This window comes from Rhinatrema bivittatum, chromosome 5, assembly GCF_901001135.1.
Source record: "Rhinatrema bivittatum chromosome 5, aRhiBiv1.1, whole genome shotgun sequence".
Classification (NCBI taxonomy): Eukaryota; Metazoa; Chordata; class Amphibia; order Gymnophiona; family Rhinatrematidae; genus Rhinatrema; species Rhinatrema bivittatum.
The window spans coordinates 333,577,890-333,598,373 of NC_042619.1; the positions used below are offsets into that span (position 1 = coordinate 333,577,890).

Here is a 20,484-nt window from a genome sequence, read left to right on the forward strand (position 1 = left end):
GTCCCGAACACCGGGTCCGAACATGTGGCATTCTTTCGCCTGATGTCAGCCTAATTGGACACCTTGGACGACGAAGAGGTCGTGCTCGGGGGTGACTTTAATTGTACCATCGAGCGCAGCTACCGTACGGAGTGCGAATGGCATCCCCCCTCGTCGGCTGTCCTGAGGGAGATGGTTCATCGCCTCTCCCTGGTTGATGTCTGGTGTCATCACCCTGGGGCAACTTACAGCCACACCTTTATCAGGGTGTGGCTCGGACAGGTGTCTTGCTCTTGGATCAACTGTTTTTATTTCTCCTTCGGGTTGATGTCACAAGCCCTTTCTAGTGCCAATGAGGTGGTGGCCTTCACGGACCACCACGCGGTGGTCGTGAAGGTGAGGTTCGACTCTGTCGGGTCTCGTGCTGCCTATTGGCACTTCAACAACTTGCTTTTAGAGGAAAAATGGCTTGTGATGGCGGTCCCTGAGTTTTGGGGAGACTGGTGCGAGCTCAAGCTGGACTTTCCCTCGCTCGTCGTCTGGTGGGATGTGGGGAAGGTCCGCCTCAGGCTTCTCTGCTGGCAGTATGCCAGAGACGTTAACAGGGAGTGGCGTCTCCAGACTGAGCAGCTCAAGGGGGAGATGCTCATTCTCAAGGCGGAGCTCCCTGACGCCACGCAGCGGCTGCAGGCAGAATATGAGGAGAAGCATGCCTTTCGGGACCTCGAAGAGCGGCGAGGCCGAGGGGCTTTTGTACGCTCACGAGTCCAGTTTCTTCGTGAAATGGACTGCAGCTCACATTTCTTCTATGCACTTGAGGAGGGGGAAGATGGGGTGGATGACGTGTTTGCTCTCCACCGACGGAACCCCTTCACGGAGCTGAAAAGGATTAGGGCAAGGGCATGGGAATTTTACTCTGCCCTCTCTCTCTGGACCATGTCGACCCCCCCCCCCCAATGCCTGCAGGGACCTGTGGGATGGTCTTCCTGCGCTCAGTCAGCGTGACAGATTGAGGCTGAATGAGCCCTTCACTCTGGCCAACCTCTCTGCCACACTAGGTCAGATGCCCAACAATAAAACAACCGGGCATCGACGGACTGAGCGTTTGAATTCTTTGCCCATTTTTTCGATCTCCTAGGACCTGATCTCCTGCGGGTCCTAGAGGAAGCCTGGGAGACCGGCACCTTTCCCCTTTTCATCCGCCGCGCGGTGTTGACCTTCTTACCCAAGAGTGGTGACCCGCACGACATTCGGAATTGGCGTCCGGTCTTCCTGCTATGCACAGATTATAAAATCTTAGCCAAAGCGATGTCACAATGGTGGGGTCTGTGCTGGCAGGTGTGATTCACCCAGATCAGGTCCCTACACTGTCCCAGGCCGGACCATCTTTAACAACATCTTTTTGGTCTGGGACCTTATCCATTTTTGCTGTAGGGCCGGTCTGTCAGTAGGCTTTTTGTCCCTTGATCACGAGAAGGCCTTCGACAGGGTGGATCACACATACCTCATGGGAACCCTCCAGGCATTCAGATCTGGACCCCGTTTCGTAGGTCTTCTCCGTGTCCTGTATTTTCTGCAGAGTGCCTAGTTTAAGGTAAACTGGTCCTTGACGGTGCCCCTGGAATTCAGTCGAGGAGTGCGTCAGGGGTGCCCGCTCTCCGGGCAGCTGTACGCGCTGGCCATTGAGCCATTTCTATGTCTTCTGCGCAGATGGCTCATTGGCTTGGTGCTGCAGGCGCCAGAGATGTGGATCACCCTGTCTCATCCTCTTCCAAAATCAACTGGGCCAAATGCTCTGTACTTTGGGTAGGGTGGCAACAGGTGGACGCACCTCCTAGCCAATTTGATAACTTTTCATGGAGCAGGGGGAGCCTGAAATATCTGGGTGTCCATCTAATCGCTGCGAAGGCCACAGCCCCAGCGAACTGGAAGGAGTTGGAGGCGAAGATCGCAGTTCGTCTGGGAGCATGGAAAGGTCTGGTCCATCTAATGTCCTTCCAGGGGAGCACCTTAGTGGTGAACGAGCTAGACAATGGCTAGCCACCCTGCGGTCGCCCTCGGAGTTCATCTCCCGGACCCAGAGGAAATTGCTGGACTTCTGGGCCAGGAGGCGATACTGGGTCTCCACAGGTGTCCTGGGGCTCCCCCTCAGAGAGGGAGGGCAGGGGGTAGTGGACATAAAATGCAGAGTCCACACCCTGTATCTCCAAGCCTTGCGGAGATTCCTGTATGCAGACCCACCTCAGTAGTGTCCACTGGGGGAATTCTTCCTCCAAGTGGGCGGGGTTGCGGTATGACTAGCACCTTTTGGTGATCGATATGGAAGTGTACGCACGTGACATCCCGTTGCTGCCTGCTTTCTACCAGGGATATTTTCAAAGCCTGGAGGGTGGTCTCCGGAAAAAGAGACCCCTTGGCGCCCCTGAGTTTGGATACTCCCCGCTCTGGTTGTGAAGGCCCTGGAGTCCCTTCAGGTGCACCGATGGCTCATAGAGTCCGGGACAACACGGGTGGGAGATGTCCTGAGCATATACCGGCGGCGTTGGGTGTCCTCAGAAGTGCTGGCCCGGTGCATGGGCATGAGGCACCCGTACGTAACCAGTCAACTGCTCAGTGAGATATGGGGATTTTTTACCCCCCCTGACCCCTCCAGCCCGTACGAGGGGGTCCTTCAGGGCCGGGAGTCCCCACCCCTACCCACCCCCGATCTCCCGACCTGATCATCGGTCCCCAGAACATCAAGGGACCCCCTCGACCTCCCTGTCCCCTTCTTCATAGCCTAAGTAGGCTGGATACGATCCAGCCAGTGCATTTCCATGAAGCGCTGATAAAAGCAATGGCTGAGCTGGTGCATCATTCTGTGCATCAAGCTACCCTTTCCTCGCTGCCCAGATACACCATGGCAGAGAGTGTTGGACGGTGCACAGAGACTCCAGTGGGAGGAATTCTACTCGAAGCTAATTCTGAAGATCACCGGGGGACTTATGCTGGCACATCGCTCACGGGCCATTGCTATCAGCGGTCTGCTGTATCTACCAGGGGAGTAGGAGGGGGTGCCAATTCTGCAGGGCAGAGGACACCTTAGTTCATAATTTTTCCTGCGTTTCCATGTTTACATCCTTCCTAGCGGAGTTGAAGACCCTCCTCCTGCGCTTCTGGTTACATTTTAGCCCACAATTACTCACTTATGGCCGCATCACATCAAGAAACCCCTGACTGAGATCTAGGGATCATCTAGTGAACTACCTTCTAGTCACTGCAAAATTAGCGTTCGTAAGACCAGGAACGAAAACTAGAAGGTGATATCCCAGAGGACTGGCGGGTTCCTATTTCATTGATTGGTGCGGTTCCGTGTACAAGCAGAGTTCCAACATGCAGTCACCGATGACACCATCGAAGAGTTCAAATGAAAAGTGGGCAATAGGTGATGGCTCTGCTCCGTAGACTTTGGACTCAGCCCTCCTTGGATTTGCATATCTAGGGTATAGTTGTTGTTTTCAAGGCAGTGGTGCATGTCATCTTTTGAGCATGTGCATGGGAAGAGTGAGGCGTTCCCGCCCTTAGCTTACCATGAGCCTCGGGGCAGATGGGAGCAACCCCTAAGCCTCCCTGCCAGAGTTATGGCCCTCTATCTCCTCCTCCCAGGCCCATAAAGACAGCCACCCCCTCTTCAAAGATGTCCTGGGAATGAGCCTGGCAGTGCCCCCCCCCCCCCCCCCAAAGCTCTGAGGTCAGAGCCAGAAAACCTCCGGACAGTCAAGTCACAACAAGATCCGGTGACTTTTTTTTTTTCAAGGCACTTTGTGCGGCCTCTGCGGGATGCAGAGAACGCAATGGAAATATACGTACTTTTGTCAAGAGGAAAGCTGCAGCTTCCCTCCTGAGTTATGTGATGGCTTGAAATGTGCCCTCTGCTGCCTAACTCGGGTCTTGGTTCTCCCCTCCTTAATCCAGATCAGGTTTTCCTGCCTCAAAAGCTAGTAGTACTTCATCACAGTACACATATATTCCCTCCAAGCTCTCTCTGGAATTAGTGCTATTTGAAACACAGGCACTATAGGTTTTTTGCCTGATGACTTTAGCAATCACCTGTTTGTTAATACCTAGCAAAACTCAATAATCTAGTCACAGGTCCAAAATTCATGACCTCTGTCAGTAACTTAACTTTACATCTTATACTTTCTTATACTTTCTAACGTAACTGCTAGCTATCACTAATCTAAGTAGTTAATGGAATAAAATATATTGACACTTGTTTAAAAAATAGAAGTATAAAGACATTTCCATAAATTTCCTCGCTCATAGCAAACAAATACTCCAGAATTTATTCAGCCTTGTAGGGCAAACCTTGTTAATGCCTAAAAAGAACTAATGCACAGGTTATGTCAAACTTCATTAAATTGTTTGCAATGAGCTAAATGAATGTCATTAAAAGCTTTAGATCCTTTAATGCCTGAACAGCTTTCCATTTAATTTCTTTCCTCTATTTTTTTTTCTCTTTTTCCAGCATGATAGCCTGACTTTTTTTTCGTCCTTGCCACCTTTAACTTGCAAAATATTTCAGGAATGGTCTAGATTACAGCTCCAAAATTTCAGATTGGATTGATGTGTTTGTACTACATTCTACAATATGCTCAAATTCTCCCAGCAACTTTTAAACTCCAACATTAGAAAATGTAAGGCAATAGCTATGATTTGTCATGTGCTGCTTTTCTTACATTTTCACGTTTGCACTTTTAAAATCAGTAATAAATGAACATAGCCGGATAACATTTTGCACTGTTTTCTTATCTAAAATGTTCTAATTGGCATTGAATTCAATGTTAATCTTTGAATCTAGTGTATGTACCCACAAAAGATCCAATCATCTCACAGTATTAGAACCTTGAAAAGACCCCATAAATTCTTGATTACAAAAACATAAAAAAGGTGAAAAAAAATTATCCAAATATAACAACTAGAGATAATGCCACTGTAAGAGTTGTAAATATCATAAATCAAAAACCAATTTTTTTGTATGTCCAAAGAGCATCTTCCATTGACCAAAGAAATTGCTCTTTACCATGCATATCACCAAAAATTCCAAAGAAATATATTTCTATCTTTTTAAATGCTCATAGGTCAATAACTGTTTGCTATGTGCTATTAGCCAAAAAGACTAGCTGAAAGATGTCACTTTATGGACAGTATGATATTAATAATAATATTCAGCTTAGTAGTTTGATGATTTGGACTGCTTGAAACATATGTGAAGAGGCATTCCCAGGTATGTATTAAGTTAGGGGAGAAAAATGGCATACATACATGACATTTTCAAAAGCTCATGCACTCTTTTACCCTGTTGGACACCCACACTTAATAGCAGGTGTACAGTACACACAAGGCTGGTGCTTCCATTAGACAAACTAACAATCAGGAGGGTGGCAAAATTCCACTAGTGCCAGGTCCCAAGCTGCTGGCAGATCCCATCCTGCTGGTAGCCAAAGAGTAGAAGAGGATCCTGGGGCTTCCAGCAGAGCCCATACTACCAGTGGTCAAAGAGTGGAAGAGGATCTTGAGAGCCATCAATAGAGCCCATCCTACTGGAAGCTCCGGGACCACCAGCATGAGTGAGAGAAAATGTGTAGAGAGGGAGTGTGTGTGTGTGTGTGTGTGTGTGTGTGAGTATGTGAGTGAGAGAGAGAGGGCATATGTGAGAGGGAATGTGTGTGTGAGTGAGAGGCATAGTGAGACACAGCAGTTTATCACTAAGTGTGTGTGGTCCCTATTCTAGTGGGGGACCCACTCTCAGAAGGTGGTCTCAGAAGATAATGTGATATGCCAGAGATGATACCATGATACCAAACAGGCAAAATGTTTACCTGGTGCTGGCCAGGGTCCTTGGAAGGTTATTAGAGGAGACATACACTGAGTACAGCCACATTTATAGAGGTCATCCTAGCCTTTAGAATCAGCAGGAGCTCAATGGGCATGTGCTGGGTACATCTATGACCACTAGAAGGCATTTCAGTTTTGAGACTCGGCAAGAGCATGTACTGGGTGGAATGACACTGGTAGAGGTCATCCTAAATTGAAGGCACAATGGAAAACTGGGAGACATCTACCTGCTGGGCACAGCCGTACAGGTAGAGGTCATCCTGGTTTTGAGACTTGCCAGGAGACCAACGGATGTGTACTAGATACAGCCTCAACTATTAGAAGGCATCATAGCTTCAAGACTTGGCAGAAGTTAGAGAAGTATGCACTAGGTGAAGGCATCCTTGCTAGAAGTAGAGGACATCCTAACTTGGAGGCACAACCAGGCCACATTAACTTGTAACCTCCCTCCTGAGGTACATAAAATGAAGGGACCTTCTCCCAAATTTATTTAGTGGGTTCTCAAATTAGGTCATACGATGATGACGTGAATATAGACAGCAGGAGGTAGTTCACAACTCTTCTGTTGACTGGAACAGGATGACATCATCCTTATAAAGCATGAGCAAAGACACACCAATTTCGAATAACCAAAGTCTTAACTTTATTTTCTGGTTCTGATGCCAGGCACTAATAACAGGTATAGGATGGAGTAATAGTAATCATATTAAATAATCAGAATTCATGCGATACACAGTCAGATAAAGCATCTCACAATACACTGGTGAGAGCCAACAGTCTCTGAGCCTTCATGAGAACATCAATTAGATCTCCCAATCTCCACTCCACACATTTTTAAAGGAAATATAAAGATTACATTCCCCTCCATGAAGTTCTCCTATTATCATCCTGATAGGTACTCTTCCTTTTTCCATATTCCACCTATCTCATACCACAATGGCAGGCATAACACTGCCAGATTCCTCTTCAAGTTTAACTCCAGTCTCACAACTAATGACTCTTGGCACTCAGCCTGCATAATTTCCATCTTTCCAATCCAGCCAATTTTAAGTCTCTCCGGAATCCTTCATGCCCTAGGATCTTCATGGGGCACTCCTTCTTTCAGAATGGGAACCTGGGTGTGTGTCTGTGTGTGTGAAAATGGGAGCCTGGGAGGGGGTGTGAGAGAGTGGGAGCTTGTGTTTGTGGTAGAGCATGCTAGAGTGAGAGCTTTTATGTGTGTATCTGTAGAGAATGTGAGAGTGAGAGCTTGTGTGTGTATGGGGGGGGGGGGGGGGGAAAGCATATGAGAGTGAGAGCTTGTGTATGAGGAAGTCTGTGAGGGAAAGCATGAGCCTCTGTGTGTGTGTGTTTGCGAGGAAGGAATGGAAGAAAAGAGTAAGAGAAAAAACAGAACAAGAAGAGACCCTGAAAAGGAATTAGGAAATGACCGACAAGGGAAAAGTGGGGAAAAAGAGACCAAGACCAACTGATTAGAAAAATACAAAGATCAGACAAACAAAAGTAAAAAATAAATAAATTTGAGATTTTAGCAGTTGGAATATGCCATTTTTTGGGATTGTGCATTTCTTATATTTTTGTATTTTGCTCTTTCTTAGTATTCCACTGTTCAGAGTCTGATTTCTCAAGCTTTTTATTTGGTTTTGTCTTCATATTTCTGTTTCTAATTTGAAGTCTCTTATTTCTATATTAGGTAACTGTGAATCTCTATTTCACCTGTGTGTGACTGAGGTGCCGTATTTCTGCTAGCATGTAGTTTCTCTGTAGGAATTTATAGCAGTCCGGCTTGTTCTGTTACCCCAGTAGGTGGTGTATTAATGTCCTGGGGCCTGCTTTAATATTTGCATTATTGCTTTTTCATGAGGTTGCTGTTTTGAGTCCTGAGAGTCAGTGTTGTGACTCTATGGTATGGCAATGTTCTAGGTGTCTTCTTTTGCAGGAGTTTGTGTTACTTCACAAAATGTTTAGCAATAGAGGGATATTTTTTGCTGAGTTGACACCAGAATTTGAATATTTTTTTTCCATATTGGTTGTAATGTGAATTGTCCTAGCTCTGCTCTGCATCTGTTCTGATGACTAATGCTATTTTATTGTAGTTATGATGATTTCTGGCTTTCTGCAAAGAGGATGCATGAAAGAATACATTGATTTTTATTTTATTACATGATTGGATTTTTGTTTGTTTGCTTTTTACATGATATACTTGTGCATTTACAAACTGCAATAAATATAAAATAAATTAATACAGATTAATAAGGAATTTTTAATGCTGGTAAGTGCTTGAAATAATTGAGGTAAAATGTTTTAAAGTTTCATGTATGATGCATAATGGCTAATGCAAACTACTTAGAAAGCAGTTGTAGGGTGCAGTATATGGTATTATTTATCAAGAAGAATACAACTAGTAGGTCTCAGACCTGCATGCCTACAGCCCTCCCATGTTAACCTTCTGCCCACTCAAAAAATCAGTTCTGGCTATGCCACTGCATCATCCTAGCATTCAGTGGGAGCACTGAGAAGACAGGATCACCTTGCTGGTGGCTGAAAGGAATCAGTACGATTTTTGCTTGAGAAATTATCTTTTTTAAAAGTATTGGGATGAAGTTAACTAATTGGAAATATTATTTCCAATTAGTGTTTGTGCTTTTGTGCTTTTTTTTTTTTTTTTTTTAATAGTGAGTAAGGCAGGGAATAAACTGAAGTTAGACTGTATTTTTAAATAATTAATAAGGCAGCTAATACGCAGTAGTTAGTGTGTTTGTATATTAAAAAAAAAAAAGTAGCCAGAAGCTAGAAATAAGCTAGGAGCAGTGTATGCCTAAGTAAAAAGGTTGAAAAGTTCAGCACTCACCTTGGAAAGGTGTTGAGGTAGTGTGATTTGGTTTGATTAGGTACCATCATTTGTTAATCAAGAGAGCAGTGAGTCACTCTGGCTGAATACAGTCTAATACAGTCTAATACAGTCTAACTGAAGTTAGACTGAAGTTAGACTGGCTGAAATACAGTCTAACTGAAGTTAGACTGTATTTCCCACCCCTCGCCCACCCACCCCTAGCTCATCCTTTAATTTATAGGCATGTGCCACTTTCACAAAAAAAACCAAAAAAAAAAAAACCTTATAGAGGCCATTACCAGACATAAAGTGAATTCACTAATACATTTAAAGGATGTTAATTAGACACATTCCTACTCCCATAGCAACCTAAAACTTAACTAGGAACTGAACAAATTTGAGATGAAGGCAGTAGTCCAGCAGCAAGAGGGGGGCTTCCCAGTCTTTTGCATCATGTCACATGTATGATTTTTTACCTGCCGATGAGATATTATACATGTGCATCCAATGCAGAGAGTTCCTGTCTCTCAGAGAACGAGTCCGATCTCTGGAGGCTAGAGTGGCAGACCTGGAGGAGCTGAGGCAGACAGAGAGGTATATAGATGAGACCTTCAGGGACATAGTAGCCAAGTCCCAACTTCAGACTGGCAGCCCTGGTGCTTCCTTGGGGGAAGAAAATCTCATAATCGGAGAGCATCAACCTGGTGCAGTAGGAAAGGATCCTGTAGCAAGGACCTGCTCTCCATGTGGTGCTGACCAAGGATGTGTCTCCAAGGCCAACTGCCCAGGAGGGAAGGGTTAGGTCGGCCGTCATGATGATTCGATTATTAGGAATCTAGACTGCTGGGTGGCTGGTGGGCATGAGGATCGCCTGGTAACATGCCTACCTGGTGCGAAGGTGGCGGACCTCACGCGCCACCTAGATAGGATTTTAGACAGTACTGGAGAGGAGCCGGCTGTCGTGCTATTTGTGGGCACCAACAATATAGGAAAATGTGGGAGGGAGGTTCTGGAAGCCAAATGTAGGCTCTTAGGTAGAAAGCTGAAATTCAGAACCTCCAGGGTAGCATTCTCTAAAATGCTCCCTGTTCAACGCGCAGGTCTCCAGAGGCAGGCAGAGCTCCGGAGTCTCAATGCGTGGATGAGCCGATGGTGCAAGGAAGAGGGATTCAGTTTTGTAAGGAACTGGGGAACCTTTTGGGGAAGGGGGAGTCTCTTCCGAAGGGATGGGCTCCACCTTAACCAGGGTGGAACCAGACTGCTGGCACTAACCTTTAAAAAGGAGAGAGAGCAGCTTTTAAACTAGAACAAAGGGGAAGGCCGACAGTCGATCAGCAGTGTATAGTTCGGAGGGTGATATCGTTAAAGGATACTAATAATGCATTAGAATTAGGGCATCCTGACAGTGAGGTTCCAATAATAAGAAAAGTAGTCCAAGTGCCTGTAACTAAAAACTCACCTGAGCTAAAAAATTCTAACTTATCCCTATCAATTAAAGCAGAATGAAAATACAAACAAAAAACTTTGAAATGTTTGTATGCTAATGCCATAAGTCTAAGAAGTAAGATGGGAGAATTAGAATGTATAGCAGTGAAAGATGACATGGTGGAAAGAGGATAACCAATAGGACAGTGCTATACCAGGGTACAAATTATATCGCAATGACAGCCCCGGGAGGCGGTGTGGTGCTTTATGTCCTGGATGGCATAGAGTCCAACAGGATAAACATCCTGCATGAGACTAAATGCATACTCGAATTTTTATGGGTAGAAATCCCTTGTGTGTTGAGGAAAATTATAGTGATATGAGTAAACCGCCGTCCACCTGCTCAAGATGATGAGATGGACAGTGAAATGCTAAGAGAAATATGGAAGCTAACCAAATTGGTAGTGCGGTAATCATGGGAGAATTCAATTACCTCAATATTGACTGGGTAAATGTATCATCGGGACATGCTAGAGAGATAACGTTTCTGGATGGAATAAATGACAGCTTTATGGAGCAATTGGTTCAGGAACTGACAAGAGAGGGAGCAATTTTAGATCTAATTCACAGTGGAACACAGGATTTGATGAGAGAGGTAATGGTGGTGGGGCCGCTTGGCAATAGTGATCATAATATGATCAAATTTTAATTAATGACTGGAAGGGGGACAGTAAGCAAATCCATGGCTCTCGCTAAACTTTCAAAAGGGAATCTTTGATAAAATGAGAAAAATAGAAAAAAAGTGAAAGGAGCAGCTACAAAGGTAAAAAGTGTGCAAGAGGCGTGGTCATTGTTAAAAAATACCATCCTAGAAGCACAGTTCAGATGTATTCCACACATTAAGAAAGGTGGAAAGAAAGCAAAACGATCACCGGCATGGTCAAAAGGGGAGGTGAAAGAAGCTATTTTAGCCAAAAGATCTTCATTCAAAAACTGGAAGAAGGATCCAACAGAAGAAAATAGGATAATGCATAAGTGTTGGCAAGTTAAATGTAAGACATTGATAAGACAGGCCATAGAGGCAAAAACTCACAGTAAAATCTTTTTAAATATATCCAAAGCAGAAAGCCTGTGAGGGAGTCAGTTGGACCGTTAGATGATTGAGGGGTTAAAGGGGCAATCAGGCTTAATTGGTTTAGGATAGTAACCGCCGTAATAAGCAAGCTACCCCCACGCTTATTTGTTTACCCTGATTGTGAAGTTCAGTCCTTGTTGGTTGTTATCTGAATGCAAATCCTCTTTTCCACATTTTCCCTTGTCGTTGTAGCAGAGAGCAATGTTGGAGTTGCATTAACCGAGCGAAGGCTTATTGAGTAAGGTAGTAATCACCAGGTAGTAACCTCCACTCCAGTAACTCACCCCCATGGCTCTTCTCTTCATTCCCATCTTCTAGCCTTTATGGATCCACAGTGTTTATTCCATGCCCCTTTGAAATCCTTCACAGTTTTAGTCTTCACTGCTTCCTCCAGAAGGGCTTTCCAGGCATCCACCACCCTCTCCGTGAAGAAATACTTCCTGACATTGGTTCCGAGTCTTCCTCCCTGGAGCTTCACATCGTTACCCCTAGTTCTACAAAGTTAGCTAACCATCACAATGGTTTACATAAGGACACAACAATGAAACATATGGGTGGTATAGATTACAAATTGGTTATGTGCCATCATTGTACTGTAACAATTCATAATTATAAACTAAGTGTGTATGTTAAGCTTGTTTGTTGGGAACATTTAGGTGGTTTGGTTTTACCATTACAATGCATTGTTAGGTTAAAAGTAACAGCTTCTAACTTTAGTGCATCTTTATTCCTCATTTGTTTTTCTCCTCTTTATCTTTATAAAAAGCTTGTTTAAAAAGCTAGGTTTTCAGATTGGTTTTGAAAATTTTCAAATTTCTCTGCAGTCTTATTTCAAGTGGCATGGTGTTCCATAGTACGGGACCAGCCAATGACAGTGCTCTTTCCCTTATTTGCGTGAGATGTGCTGATTTGACAGAGGGGATGGTTAGAAGATCCTTATTGGCAGATCTCAGGTTTCTCTGTGGAACATGGACGAGTAATGCTGTGTTAAGCCAGTCAGCTTTTTCATCGTGGATTAGTTTATGGATTATACATAATGCCTTATATTGTATTCTTTGTTCTATTGGAAGCCAATGAAGTTCAGCAAGTGTTCCTGTAATGTGGTCATTTCTTTTTTTGCCAGTCAAAATTCTAGCAGTGGAATTTTGCAGTATTTGCAGTGGCCGAATTGTAGATTGAGGTAATAGCAAGGAATTACAGTAATCTGTGCTTGCGAATATCATTGCTTGTAGAATTGTGCGAAAGTTGTCTGTCGTTAAAAGGGGTTTTAGTCTCCTCAGGATCATACGTTTTGCATATCCTTCCTTTATTTTCTGTGAGATGTGGTGTTTCATGTTTAGTTCAGGGTCAACTATTACTAGTTGCAAGCAAAGACCTTTTAAGTTGGAAGCGGATGATGTCACTATGAGGGGGATGCCCCCGAGGTTCGCGACCTTGCCGGTACAAACATGGCAGATCCGCAGCGTCAGGCCAGCCCGGGGATTCTGGGAGAAGTGGCGAGGAGAAGCCACAAAGGTAGAGAGGGTGGAGCGAGAGCAAGAACAGGCACGAATGCAACACCGACATAGTTAGGGCAAAGGCTATCGGCGCCATTTTGACTACTGGCAGCCGACGACCTGAGTGCAGGAGGTCCCTCTCGGACCCCCACTGGACTTTTGGCAAGTCTTGTTGTGGTCAGGAGGGTCCCCCAAGACTTGCCAAAACTCCCTGGTGGTCCAGTGGGGGTCCAGGAGCAATCTCCTGCACTCGGGCTGTCGGCTGCCAGTAATCAAAATGGCACCGATAGCCTTTGCCCTTACTATGTCACAGGGGCTACCGGTGTCATTGGTCAGCCCCTATCACATGGTAGGAGCACAAGATGGAGCCGGTCATCCATTGCTCCTACCATGTGACAGGGGCTGACCAATGGCACCGGTAGCCCCTGTGACATAGTAGGTCAAAGGCTATCGACACCATTTTGAATACCGGCAGCCAAGGGTGTGAGTGCAGGAGATGGCTCCCGGATCCCCCACTAGACCACCAGGGAGTTTTGGTAAGTCTGGGGGGGGGGGGGGTCAGGAGGGTGGGGGTTTTGTTTAAATTGGCTCCTTTAGATGGCCGAATAATTTGGTGAAGTTTCGTTGTATTCGTGGGGAATCGCGATACGTTTCGCTTCCCCACGAATACAACGAATATGGCCCTATACATTGCAGATTACCAATTCATAGGGAACGAATGCACACCCATAGCATCTATATTTCCAGTATGCAAACTGTATATTACTTTCTCAGACTATGCTTCTATTCCTGACCTGTTGCCTGCTCCACATAGGGCCACGTTGCACATACTCTCTAATATGTTTGCTTATCTGTCTCCTGTTTTGTGTAGAGATATTTGAAATACAAAGTGTTGGAGAATAACAACCAGATATTGCATGAACACTGAAAATGCATTAAGTGAGAGAAACAGGATTAAACAAAGTAAGAGTTTTACTTATACTTTCAAACCTTGTGAGAAGGAGATGTAAAGAGAGAAACTTTTATTATTCTTTACTGGAGGGAAAAAGGGCTTCCAGTTTATATGTCGAAGAGAATAAGCCAGAAGAATATTTTTTGTCTAAGAAAATGAAAGTGACATTTTCTATAACTTATTTGCTAGTAGTAGTGGTGATGATAAGAAGGGGGTGGGTTGAGCTCAAAGTTCATGTCTACCTTGTTTAGACTATTCTGTTGAGGGTATTTTGCTGTGGGAGTGCCGATAATGTCTTATCTCTCCATTGAAATATGCTGAGCTAAATCACTTTGGAAGGCATTGCTTTTTTCTTTTTTTTAAATTGAAAATGTTGCTTTGTCCTTCTGAAAAGAGATTTGGGTACTTATGAACCTGAATCTGATGGTTTACAAGTTGTACTGCAATGGCAAGGGTGCAAGTTACTGATGTTATTCTTGTCCAGAGAATAGAATTGAAATTTAATTATAATCTCCAGGCTGTGATTAATTTGTTTGTATTAGCGTTAACAGTTTAATTGGCATTATGATATATTTTGAACCAAAGGGGATAAGAACTTGTTGAGAAAAGAATGGCACTGTTAATTGTAATGGCAGATGCAAAGGACAGGACATTTTATATAAGAAGTCTGAAATATGGCACCTTTCATCATCATGATATGATTAACTGGATCAGGGAGTCAATTACAATCCTCAAGTGTAACAGACGAGTTTTGGTTTTCAGGATAACCTTAATGATCATGCATGAAATATGAGAGAGCGCATGAAAATATATTTCATGCATATTTATTTGGGGTATCCTGAAAACCAGACTGGTTTGCAGCCCTCATGGATTGTAAGTAGACATCTCTGATCTAGATTTTGTATTTGATTCTTTAGTACATCTGATATTAAAATGGTTTGGATGTTAATGAATTTTTCCACAAAGAGTACTAGGATTGGCCAAAGATTCTTGTTTGCTATTCAGAGATTATTATTGCAGGTGATCAGAACTGAGTGAGCTGGAACTGGAGCTGGAATTTGCACATACAAGAAGTCAGATTTTGTCAGGCAAGATAAACTATCTTTGGGTGTATGAGGACTACGGGGGTAATTTTCATTAGCTTGGGTATGCAAAGTCCATAGGTTCTTTTTACTCATAGACCTTATAGCAATTTTTTAAAGAGAAACTACTAGAACAAAAAAGCTTTCAAGTTGAAGGAATTTGTAAAATCTGTGAACTGTAAAATGGATTGTTAAAGTGGAACCCACTATGCTCAGTGCAGAAAGTTTACCTGTGATCATTCAAATGGTACTTGTAAGTAAAAGACTAGTTGGAACTACAGCTATTGGAATTGTCTAGATCTGGACTATCATAAATCAGAACTTTCACAGAGAAGACCTGGTCATCCTTGTTTTTGAGTGCCTTCACTTGCAGTCAACTGTACCATCTGACTGATTACATTAAAAAAATCTTCATGAATTGATCCACTGAGCAAACAGTTACACTAGATCCAACAAGTTTGAACAGATAGAACTTTATTTATTTATTTATTTATTTTATTTGTAGTCTTTATATACCGACATTTGTTTAGTAACTTCACATCAGTTCACAATTAACAGAAACATTGCAGCTGTGCCAACTAGAACGAACATGTGCAACAGTGCTTTACAATAAACATTTACAATAAACAATAAACTTTACAATAAACTTGTTAATGAACATATGCAATAGTGCTTTACAATAAACTTGTTAAGCGGGGGGGGGGGGGGGGGGAGGGGAGAGAACAGTGGAACAATGAAAGGGAAAAATAAAATAGTGGTACAAAGCAAATTGTTATCTCACTGAATTTATAAGTCTATAAATAAATAGAATGAAATTATAAGTCTATAAATAAATAGAATGAATTTTTTAAAACACAATTGGAAAAGAGAAAAGCTGGGTATGAGAGAAAGAAATGGGATAGAAGTCTTATATACAATCGATATGAATAATTGCCAACAAAAAGTTAGGTGTGGTGAAAAAGAAAAAGGGGATGTACATTTAAGTAAATTAGTGGGCAAGGCTGTAAGAGTAAGGGAGAGAGGAAAGCGTGTTAAGTATAAGCCTGTAGGAAAAGCCATGTTTTCAGTTTTTGCTTAAATTTTATTGGGCATGTTTCTTGCCGTAACTCTGTTGTCATATTGTTCCAACAGTTCGGTCCGGCTATGGTTATCGCACGCTTCCTAGTTGACTCAAGAGTGGTGGTTTTATGTGTGGGGGTGTGTAGGGTGGCTGCATGTTGTGTTCTAGGAGTTCTGGAGTGTTTGTGGAAGTAAAGTTCATTATTGAACCATGTCATGTTTTCATTGTGTAGGGTCTTGTGTATCAGAGATCAGGTTTTGAACATGATTCTCTACGAATGGGGAGCCAGTGCAGATCTCTGAGTATGGGAGTAATATGTTCCAATTTTCTGGTGTTGGTGAGAATGCATGCTGCTGCATTCTGAAGCATTTGTAGTGGTAGAATGGTAGTTTTGGGTAGGCCTAGGAGAAGGGCATTACAATAATCAACTTTCGAAAAAATAAGGGATTGCAGTACAGTACGGAAATCATGTTGGTAGAGTAATGGTCTTAATTTTTTTTAGAGTGTGTAGTTTGAAGAACCCATCTTTAATAATGTTGTTGATATGTTATTTAAAATTAAGGTGGTTGTGTAATGTGACTCCAAGGTTTTTAACAGTGTTAGTGATGTCAGGAGAAGTGAGTGATGTGTGATTGGCAGCAATTGTTTTTTTGTGATTCTGTGGGGAAATATACAGAGAACTCAATAGTGATCTATAGTTGTGGTTCTATATTGTGATTGTGGATAAATGGTAGACCAGTGCCCTTTACTAGTTTGATGTCAGTTTATATCTAAACAGGTTCTTTCAAGTTCAGATCAACGCACTATGAGATAAAGTCAATCTTAAAACAGGAGTACCACAGGGATCAGCCCTGTCCTCAACCCTTTTTAACATATACATGCTACCATTATGCCATCTGCTAACAGGATTAGGAATCATATATTACATTTATGCAGACGATATTCAACTAATTCTACCAATCGACGACACAATAGAGAAAACATTAAACCTAGCTAACATGTAACTAGACATTATAAAACTGTTAAACCAAATGGAACTCGTGATTAATATTGAAAAAACAAAATTTCTACATTTAGAAAGAAAAAATATCGAAATCATTCAAACCCCAATAATACTCAAAAACAACCAGAAAATAGAACTAGCTGAAAAAGTACAGAACCTTGGAATAATAATGGACCCTGAAATCAATCTAAAACAACACATCACTAAAAGTAAAAGAGGGCTATGCTAAACCCATGATCCTCAGAAAACTTAAACCACTACTAACACCTGCATATTTCAGAACAGTGCTTCAGGCACTAGTTTTCTCCAGCACTGATTACTGTAATGCATTTTTACTAGGACTCCCAAATACAACATTAAGACCACTTCAAATTCTACAAAACACAGCAACTAGAATACTTACTGGAAAAAGAAGAAGAGACCATATAACTGAAACTCTAGCCGAATTACACTGGCTACCCATAGAACAAAGAATAAAATACAAAGCCCTATGTACCATACATAAACTAATACATGATGAAAAAGCAGACTGGCTAAACACTGCACTACGGGTACATGTCCCACACAGGATCATTCGATCAGCAAACAAAGCTCTCTTAACCATTCCCTCAGTCAAGACAGCAAGGCCCCACACTTTGGAACACAATGCCTCTAGAGACCAGATTACAGAGAGACCTCAAAACATTTAAGAAAAGTTTAGACATGGCTTTTTAAACAAGCCTTTTATAAAGAGACTGGAGAATAGAAAATATACAGGAATAAACAGAAGAGCACCAGCACACAGCACCATTCTCAAAATGTGCATTATAAGATTTTAACAAAATTTATTACACAACTAACGTAACAGTAAAACACAGAGAATGTGATTTTTACCTGTAAAAGTACCTTACAAGTACACTTGGCCAGGATCTACATCACTAAACAATTGAGTCTTTTTATGATTTAATGTAACTGAAACTTCTTGGCACCCATTGGAATGTACTATAGTACGCTTACATGTTAACCGTTGCAATGGTATATAACTTAGTGACGGTATAGAAAAGACTTTAAATAAATAAACTAGTTTTGTTGTGGGATGGTTCTAGGAGAATTGGTCTACAAGTGAGAACGTGAGTGAGCTGTTTTGTGTGCAGGGTTTTTGTTAAGTTGTGAGGAAGACAACATAGTGTAGAAGAGATGACTCGGGAAGTTTAGACCCACAGTTTTGTGTCAAGGTCCTGCAGATAACATTATCCCCTAGTGGGGATAATGTTTAGGTAAACCACATGTGAAGACTGTCAAGAGGAGGTTATCTTGTGATTTGTTTGATGTGAGTGCAGGTTTGCTGGTCAAAGGGTGTTATATTTAACCCATCACAGTGGTGTTAATTGGTCTTTTGTTTTGTCTTGCCTGTATTACAAAGGAGCTGTATGCCACCAGGACTGTATCTAAGAGAAGAACAACTGTCCTCCAAAAGTTGCCTACAATTTCTGTTTTGGGCAGTAGGAACCTTGTACCCAGACACCTGCCATCTCTCCTTATTTACCCTGTTGTGTTCTCGGGGTAGACATGTGCGGATCATCTGTCAAATACACCAGTTACAGGCTCTTAGGATTTCTGAGTCCACAATAAAATGCAGCACTGCTGCACTGTCGCTGGGTGCCCTGGCTGGCTCTGAGTGGTTGGTATATGATTATGTTTTAAGGTATGGAGTTGAATGCTTCGAGTAAGATGGAGAACAAGGGTTCTAAGAAGGAGAAGACGGGGAAGATAGCGGTGCCCCTTGCAAATATATCACTGTATTAATATTGAAAATTAAGGTGTTCTATGTGGGGCCCCTGCATATGGTCTGAAGCAGGCTCATTTAATCTTGATCAATATAGTTGAGGCTCAAAATCAGGGTCACCTGCATAAAAATACAAAAGGCAGAACTGGTATTGTCAATGTTTAAACATTAAGAAGAAAAGCATAAGGCTGAGTTATGGCCTAAATCTTTGCAGAATGAATTACAGAGCTTAGTTAAGAAACAGGCTTGGACATTGTTTAAAAATACAATCCTAGAGGCACAGTCCATATTTATTTATTTATTTAGCATTTTTCTATACCGACTTTCCAATAACAGAATTATTGATCAATTCGGTTTACATTCTCAACAATAACAATGAGAAGTAAATGTCTTACAATGAACAGGTCGAATTAACTTGGGTTAAGATATATGGGGTTAATAACATAATTAAAAGGTACGGTGCCTAATGTAGTCTAGCTAAACAGGTGGTATTATAATGTTGTTAGATAATTAGACTGCCAAAGAATATGTGATTTCTAGAGGTCTATATAGTTCTCTAGCGTGTTCCCACGGAGGGTATCATTGGCAGGGATATTCCGCAAGTTGATGTTAAGGGAAAGCTTGGTTGAATAACCAAGTCTTGAGTCGTTTTTTAAATGTAGTGGAGCATTGCACTGATCTGAGATCTGACGGGAGAGTGTTCCAGATTTTAGGACCTGCTGTGGAGAAAGCTCTTTTGCTTAATGCTGACCATCGGTGGGATTTGAAGGTTGTTTTTGTAGGCTTGTCTCACTGGTCTGGTAGAGGTGTGGAGTTGGAGAGGGAATTTGAGCTCGAGTGGTGCCAGGTTGTGTAGTGCCTTGTGGGTTACTGAGAGCACTTTGAAAAGTATTCTGAATTTGACGGGAAGCCAGTGTAGGCTTTTTAAGATGGGTGAGATGTGGTCTCTTTTGTTGGACTTGGTTAAGATCCTCGCTGCAGCGTTTTGCAGCATCTGTAGCGGTTTTATGGCGTTTGCAGGTAGACCCAGTAGAAGTGAGTTGCAGTAGTCTATTTTCGTGAGAATGATTGCTTGTAGAACTAATCGGAAGTCTTTAAAATGTAGGAGAGGTCTCAGTCTTTTTAGGACTTGTAATTTGAAGAATCCGTCCTTTACGATGTTATTTATGAGTGATCTGTAATTCATTTGATTGTCCAGTATAATTCCTAGATTTCTGACTTGTGGGGTCATTGTTAATTGGGTAGACATGATGGTACTTGGAAGTGTGTTGGTTCCATTTTGGGAGATGAGGAGATATTCTGTTTTGTTTTGATTAAGGATCAGGTTGAGGCTAGTGAGTAAGTTGTTGATGGCTTGTTGGCAAGAGTTCCAGAAGTCCAGAGTTTTTTGGAGAGATTCCGTAATTGGAATCAGTATCTGAACATCGTCTGCGTATAAGTAGTGGATGAGATTTAGGTTGATGAGGAGCTGGCAGAGTGGTAGGAGGTAAATATTGAATAATGTTGGAGAGAGTGACGATCCTTGTGGGACTCCTATGTATTCCATGTATTCTATGTATCCTTGTGGGACTCCTATGTATTCCACACATTAAGAAAGGTGGAAGGAAGACAAAACGATTACCATCATGATTAAAAGGTAAGGTGGAAGAGGCTATTTTAGCCAAAAAAACATCCTTCAAAAACTGGAAGAAGGATCTGAAGAAAATAGGATAAAACACAAGCATTGTCAAGTGTAAAACATTGATAAGACAGGCGAAGAGAGAATTTGAAATGAAGTTGGCCATAGAGGCAAAAACTCATAATAAAGATTTTTTTAAATATATCCAAAGCAAGAAACCTGTGAGGGAGTCGGTTGGACCATTAGATGACCGAGGGGT

At 42.5% G+C, this 20,484-nt stretch overlaps 1 protein-coding gene across 1 annotated transcript in view; it reads left to right on the plus strand.

Moving 5' to 3' along the window:
• The first annotated feature begins 306 nt into the window (after window positions 1–306).
• LOC115092462 overlaps window positions 307–20,484 on the plus strand; it is a 90,511-nt gene continuing 70,333 nt past the window's right edge. The window contains 1 exon segment of the mRNA XM_029603300.1: window positions 307–873. Within this exon segment, the coding sequence (XP_029459160.1) occupies window positions 307–873 (567 nt within the window).